Here is a 6,576-nt window from a genome sequence, read left to right on the forward strand (position 1 = left end):
GGGAGCCCATTTAGCCCCCGCCCTTGGTTTTCCGTACGTCCCCGGGCCGGTGGGCTCCAAGCGTGCAGGCCGAGGCCGGGAAGCCATTTCCGGCCGATTGCCTCGCTCCCCTGCATCCTTTTACGACGTCCTCGCATCGTGGCCTCCATCTCCCTCCAGGCGCCGGTGCCCGCGGGCTTTCCACGCTGTTACCTGCGTTTTACCACGTTTCCCTGCTGCTAACCCGTGTCCGTTTCGCAGGGGCCGTTGCTTTCCTATTGGCGCCTTCCTTCCTTACTGTCCGTTTTGCAGCGGCTCCCGCTTCCACGTTTAATTCCTCAGGGAGCCTGTCTCCCTGCCGCACGCGCCCACCATGAGTCTCCACCCTCCGCCGCCACTCGTTTCGGGAATAAAACATCCACGGCTTGTCCGTTTTTCCTTAGCCGCCAGGCGCTTGCCCTGTGCTGATGTCTTTCCTCCGAGACGAGCGCCTCCTGCTTAGGGCACACGGCTAACGGTGTGCGCGCTGATGTTTGCTTTTTAGCCTGGATGGTGACGTGGGGGTCAGAGGGCATCGGCGGGCTTGCACTCAGTGCACGGCCTCTTGTAGATGTGCCTGTCGGTTTATAACTTAAATAGCCTCAGGTAGACAGCGGCTGCCGCGTTGGACAGCTCGGGTCGATATCATGGGTCCCCGGAAGGGTGTTGGTTACCCACCACTGTGGGCGGGCAGTCCATCGTAAGGTCCATGCATTACAGCCCCCTCGTGCCCGACCCACGCGCAGAATTGGTTATTTGATGGGGGCAAAGGGCAGCAGGGAGGGAGGCATGGGCTGTGCCTGCTGGGGCTCTGGACGCTGAGCCAACTTGCCTCTCTCGCCGTAGAGCTCGCTTCCTGGCAAGATGTCTATCGGCGTGCCCATCAAAGTCCTGCACGAAGCCGAGGGCCACATCGTCACGTGCGAGACCAACACCGGCGAGGTGTACCGCGGGAAGCTCATCGAGGCGGAGGACAACATGAACTGCCAGGTAGGCGTGCGCTTCCCGCTGTCGGGGCACCGGTGCCCCGGGCCGGAGAGCAGAGAGCAGACAGATGGTGACCGGAGGTCTCCTGGACGCTGTTCCCATGAGCAGGGGTTTGTCGAGCGCCCCCTGTGTGCTAGGGGCGGTGCTGCAGGTCCACAGGGTGGGCAGGGATCAGAGCCCGGTGGGATTCTGGAAGAGCCAGCTTTGTCCGTCATTTTCTCCCCTGGTCTGGGGACCTGCCTCAGAGAAGGCCCTCCTCCCTTCCGTTGGAGTCCCCCCGGGTTGGGGTTGGGCCTTTATCCGTTTGCCGCCACAGGTTTGCATAGCTCTTTGCAGTTAACAATCTTCTATTCATATACCGTGTTTATTTGCCGTTTTTCTTGGAGACATGAGTCTCGTTTGATTGGAGCAACTACCTTTTGAGGTAAGTGGTTTTGGGGAGCGTGTGGTCCTCCCTTAGTAGGGAGAATACGGTTAAAGGGCTCATCTGTGAATGTCACCCTGCGTAACTGATGGAGCAGCTTCCTGATGGGGTGCCCTTCCCTTGGCACGATTTGGCCTTTTGCTAAAATCATGTGGGTTTGTGTAACGGTGCAAAGTGTATCAGCACACTCTCCTTGGTTCTTTCAGCCATTGGCTAAGAGCGTGGACTTTGTAAACAGATGCTGGTTTGGATCTTATATGACCTTTGGCATGTTCGCCACCTCAGTTTCCCCGTCTGTAACATGGGACGGTGTTACTTTTGGTCTTCTGTGATACAGATGCCAAGATTGAAGAGTCTGGCCGGCCGGCATGGCTCAGTGGTCAAGTGTCGACCTATATGACCCAGGAGGTCACGGTTCGATTCCCGGTCAGGACACATGCCTGGGTTTCGGGCTTGATCCTCAGTAGGGGGCGTGCAGGAGGCAGCCGATCCATGATTCTCTCTCATCATTGATGTTTTTATCCCTCACTCTCCCTTCCTCTCTGTAATCAATAAAAACATTCTAAGGGGGGGGAGGGGAGCTGAAGAGTCTAGTGTGGGCAGAAGTGGCCTGATGGCTGGCCCTGGTCCCCTTGCGGGGCTCAGTCATTGGCTGGCAGCCTGGGGAGGGAGTGGCCTCTCTGGAGCCCACAGGTGCAGCTGGAGGTTGTCGGCTCCCTGTGTTCCTTACAAACTGTTGTTCCTTTGAAGGGAGATCTCAGCAGCGCACTCCCCAGGCTGCCACGGGTGCCACCCACACCCCAGGGCTGTCCTAGAAACCAGACGAGTTATGTGTGTGCAGCAGTTACCTCAACCCCTTGGATGTAATTCAACATATGGTGACTTAATGCTTCCCGGGTGAGAAAACTGAAGGCCAGTTGGATAAAGTGACTTCCCACGGTCACACTGGATCAGGTGTCTTTTTTTTAATATATTTTTGTTGATTTCAGAGAGGGAGAGAGATAGAAACATCAGTGATGAGAGAGAATCATGGATCGGCTGCCTCCTGCACGCCCCCTACTGGGGATGGAGTCTGCAACCCGGGCATGTGCCCTGACGGGGAATCAAACCGTGACCTCCTGGGTCATAGGTCAACGCTCTACCACTGAGCCATAGCGGCTGGTCAGATCAGGTGTCTTAACTGCTGGTTACTTCGCAGGGTTATTCATTTATTTGTGTTTGCTTGTAGCGTTGAGCATCATTCCTGCCAGGTTGACCCGCTGGGGCAGGGAGGTAGGCATCGGTGACGGCAGGTTTCTCTCCTCTGTCGATGCCGTGGAGATGGGGAGGTGAGCTCTCTGTAGGTCCTGTGGGGCTTGCCTCCTCTGCCTTGGTGAGGCACCACTGTCATAGATCCATTCCGCTGGCTAAGGCATCGTTCATTGTAAGGTTCTTTAGTTTGGTGAGTAGAAGGGGTTAGGGAAGCCTGATGTGTTTACTCAGCAATTTTTTGGACCTCAGGCTGCCCCCTTGTGCTGTGAGGGTGTCGAGCCACGTGACCTTGCTGGTCTCAGATGCAGCCAGTGTGAGGTGAAGCACACAGACCCTGGGGGTGGGCGTCTGGAGTCAGGGTGCGCCTGCCAGGAGTGGCTGTGGGCCTCTCGCCCTCTTCCCTCCTTTCTAAGCAGGGATGGAAGTAGCGCCTCAGCCTAGGACTGTGGTTGCGGAATAAATAAGCAGGTGCTTGTCAAGCAGCGGGGCCAGCCGCGCGCCTCCCCCGGGATTAGTCTGCGAGGGCTGCGGAACAGTTCGCACTGTCTAGTAGCCCCTCTTAGCCAAGGGTGGGCGTTCCAAGGCCCCCTCCACCCCCCAGGAAATGCTTGAAACCGATAGTATCCTACACACTTATACCTATGATAAAGTTTAATTTGTAAATTATGCTAATTTAGACCAGACGTCCTTTCAGACAACCTTCTGGACGAAGCCAGGGCTGTGATGGAAGCTGGTGCCGGCAGCCAGGGGAAGGAAGGCCTACTCTTGCATGAATTTCGTGCATCGGCCCTCCAGTAACTAATAATAAACTAGAACAGTTATAACAATATTCTGTAACAAACGTTGTATGAATGGCTTTGAGACTGTGATTAAGTAGAATACGGGTTACTTGAACACCATGACAGTTGACCTGATAAGCAGATGGCTACTAAGGGACTGACAGCTGAGCAGCGTGTATATTGTGAATTGAGAGTTTGTTTGGAGGTTCTAGCAGGGGAGCACAGCTACTCGTATACCCTTGACCGAAGACCGGTCCTCTCCTCGGGGGGGGGAAGGTCGTCCTCTTCGACCGAGCGCGCAGCTTCGGGAGGGACGCACATGGATCGGTGAGGGAGGAGGGGGACACCCGCCTAGCCAGCCAGATCAGCCGAATCAACCCTGGCGATCAATGGGGTGACAGATGTCGCAGCCAGATCGCTCTCACATCCGTGAATTGGATGGACATGGACAATTCACGTCCCGGGTGGGGCAGGGCAGAGGGCATGAGAGTTCATTATGTTACTCAGAATGACGTGCAGTTTAAAGCTTATGAGTCGCTTATTTCTGAAGTTTTCCATTTTTTTCGGACCATGGAGAGCCGTGGGGACTGCTGTGCTGAGATCTCCACGACGCCGTTTCCCTTGGGAGCCCGGCTGGCTGTGCCATCTGTGTTTCATTGTGGTTATTTGGGAAGGTTGAGTAAACTGGTGTTCTGCCCGGCTTACATTAAAACCTAGTTCACTCGAGTTCCTGCCTTTGTCTTCCATGGGAATGTAGCTCCGGCTTATTAACGTGCCGTGTGGTGGGTGGGCAGCGGACTGCGGGCTCGGGACACGGCGCAGTCATTTCCGCTGGCGCTCCCGGGGAGCGTGAGAGTAGCAGCGGCCTTCTCGGGGTTCTAATAGGAGTCAGATGTACTGGGCTCCTTCCCGCTCCGGCCAGAACACACACAGTTTGTGAAACACGTAGTTTACGTCTGTTTGATCTTACACAACAGCCTCTGTCAGGGATTTGCAGGCGGGCTGGGAGATTGTGACCAGGAGTGAGATGTGCAGTTTATGCTGAAGGAGAAGTGATTGGCAGCCCAGCCCCCAAAGTAGACTTTTTTCCTTTAATTTCATCTGCTTCCCCCAAAATAGACATTTTAGCTGTCATTGTTCAGAGTCTCCATTTACTGAGGTCCTGTCGTGTGCTAGGCAGTAGGAACATTTAGACATACTCGTCTCATTTCATTTGCTCCTGGGTGGTTCTAGGAAGTGTGTGGTGGTCTGTGTGTTTGTAAGAGCAGACTCAGTCAGGAGCCTGGGCTCACACCCAGCGGGCCACACGGGGGCAGTGTGGCCTCAGGCAGGGACCAGGGAGACAGCTCTGCCTCTGGTGGCTGTGCTGCTCCCTCTCTGATGGGGATGGTGGCAGGCTATGTCTCCGAGGGTGTGTGACATAAAGTGAGTTGCTGTGTGCCATCTCCTGGGACACTGGCTTTGTTATTTTTCCTCACTTTGTAGGTGAGTGAACTGAGGCTCCGGGGAGCCAGGAGACTTAGCAGGGCTACATCCCTGACAAATGGTGGGGCTGGGCCTCTGCCTTCTGTGGGGTCACAGGTGGGGCTGGTATTGTGAACCTTGGCCAGGTCCACGTTTCTCGGGTAGTCTAACCCGCACCCCTGCTGTTCGTTTGTGGCACCAGAGGTGAGGGTGTTCTTCGAGGCAAGAACAGGTGACAAGGACGTAGACGCTGGACATTCGCTAAGAAACTGGGGCTGTTGGGCCTGGAGCCAAAGATGATGGGAAACTTTCCTCCAGAAGACTCTTAAAATCAGCTCCTTTTCCTGGGAAATGTGGGGCCTGTTGAGATTGGCGGTAGCAGCCTTATGTCCCCTTCCCATGCCACGCCAGCCTCCTGGCCGACCTCACCTTGGCTCCCCACCTCCGTCCCTCAGTTATCCATGTAGCATGTTCATCTCCCCAAAGTGCTGCCCTGACCCTACCCCCGCCTCCTTCCTCTGTCCACGAGCTTAAGTGACCCATAGTGTCTGGGGGAAGACCCTGTCCTTCGTCCCAAGTCCACTGCTGCAGTCCTTGCATCTGTAGGTTCCTGCCTGAGTGCCCTGTCTCTCTGGGGGCAGCCCTTCCTTAACCCTCTTGGTATTCCAGGCCCTTCATGCTTCTCAGTCCCTAGTCACTCAAGCCAGGGGAGTGGTCCAGCCTGCACTCTCGGGGGATAGAACCGCATCTGGCGCCTGCCTGTGACCTCCGTGGCATTGCAGCCTGTGCGGGCAGATGTGGGAGAGGGCAGAGTTGGGACAGGCAGGTCAAAGCTGTTCCAGGTATCACCACTGAGAGCGCCTCACACGCTGACGGGGCAGAAGAGCAGAGCTGGTGCCCTGGAGCCCGGCCGCTGGGTGTGAGGCGACTCTGCATTCTGGCTGTTGGACTTTGGACAAGAGCTTCGTTTTTTTAGCTGTAAAAGTGGTAAAGCTCACACCCACTGGAGGTGCTCTGAGGACGTGTATATAAGGGCCTAGCACAGGCCCTGGCTTTGCCTGTTCCTTTATTTCATGATGGTAGTTGGTGCGTTTCTGGACACCCTCCACCACCACCACCACCCCCAGCCAGGGCTCCTCCCCCTCTGTGTGCCCCTGCTCTCCATGGCCTGTTGGCCCTTGCTGATGAGCTGGTATTTTCTTCCAGATGTCCAACATCACGGTCACATACAGAGACGGCCGAGTGGCCCAGCTGGAGCAGGTGTACATCCGTGGGAGCAAGATCCGCTTTCTGATTCTGCCGGACATGCTGAAAAACGCGCCCATGTTAAAGAGCATGAAAAATAAAAACCAAGGCTCGGGGGCCGGCCGGGGAAAGGCTGCGATTCTGAAGGCCCAAGGTAGGTGTTCCTGACGCACTGGCTTTAACAACGGGTTTAACAGTGCGGGAACCTCACTGGTCCTCTACCAGCATCCTTAGCTGCTGTGTGTATCTCGTGAGGTAGCTTGGGGTTTAAAGATACGATAAAGGAATCCTTTAAAATGCCTTCCCAAACGCTGATCCGTTCATCTCGCCCTTCCTAGACAAGAGGCGGTGACGGGGAGACAGGAGCTCGGGACCTTTTGTCCTGGGCAAGGAATGATGGCAGGAATG

At 55.7% G+C, this 6,576-nt stretch overlaps 1 protein-coding gene across 1 annotated transcript in view; it reads left to right on the top strand.

Moving 5' to 3' along the window:
* The first annotated feature begins 864 nt into the window (after positions 1 to 864).
* SNRPD3 (small nuclear ribonucleoprotein D3 polypeptide) overlaps positions 865 to 6,576 on the top strand; it is a 7,010-nt gene continuing 1,298 nt past the window's right edge. The window contains exons 1-2 of the mRNA XM_006768744.2: positions 865 to 1,008; positions 6,130 to 6,322. Coding sequence (XP_006768807.1) covers positions 883 to 1,008; positions 6,130 to 6,322 — 319 coding nt within the window. The 5' untranslated portion in view covers positions 865 to 882. The remainder of the gene's footprint in view (positions 1,009 to 6,129; positions 6,323 to 6,576) is intronic.

Source organism: Myotis davidii, unplaced genomic scaffold (genome assembly GCF_000327345.1).
Source record: "Myotis davidii unplaced genomic scaffold, ASM32734v1 scaffold43, whole genome shotgun sequence".
Taxonomy (NCBI): Eukaryota; Metazoa; Chordata; class Mammalia; order Chiroptera; family Vespertilionidae; genus Myotis; species Myotis davidii.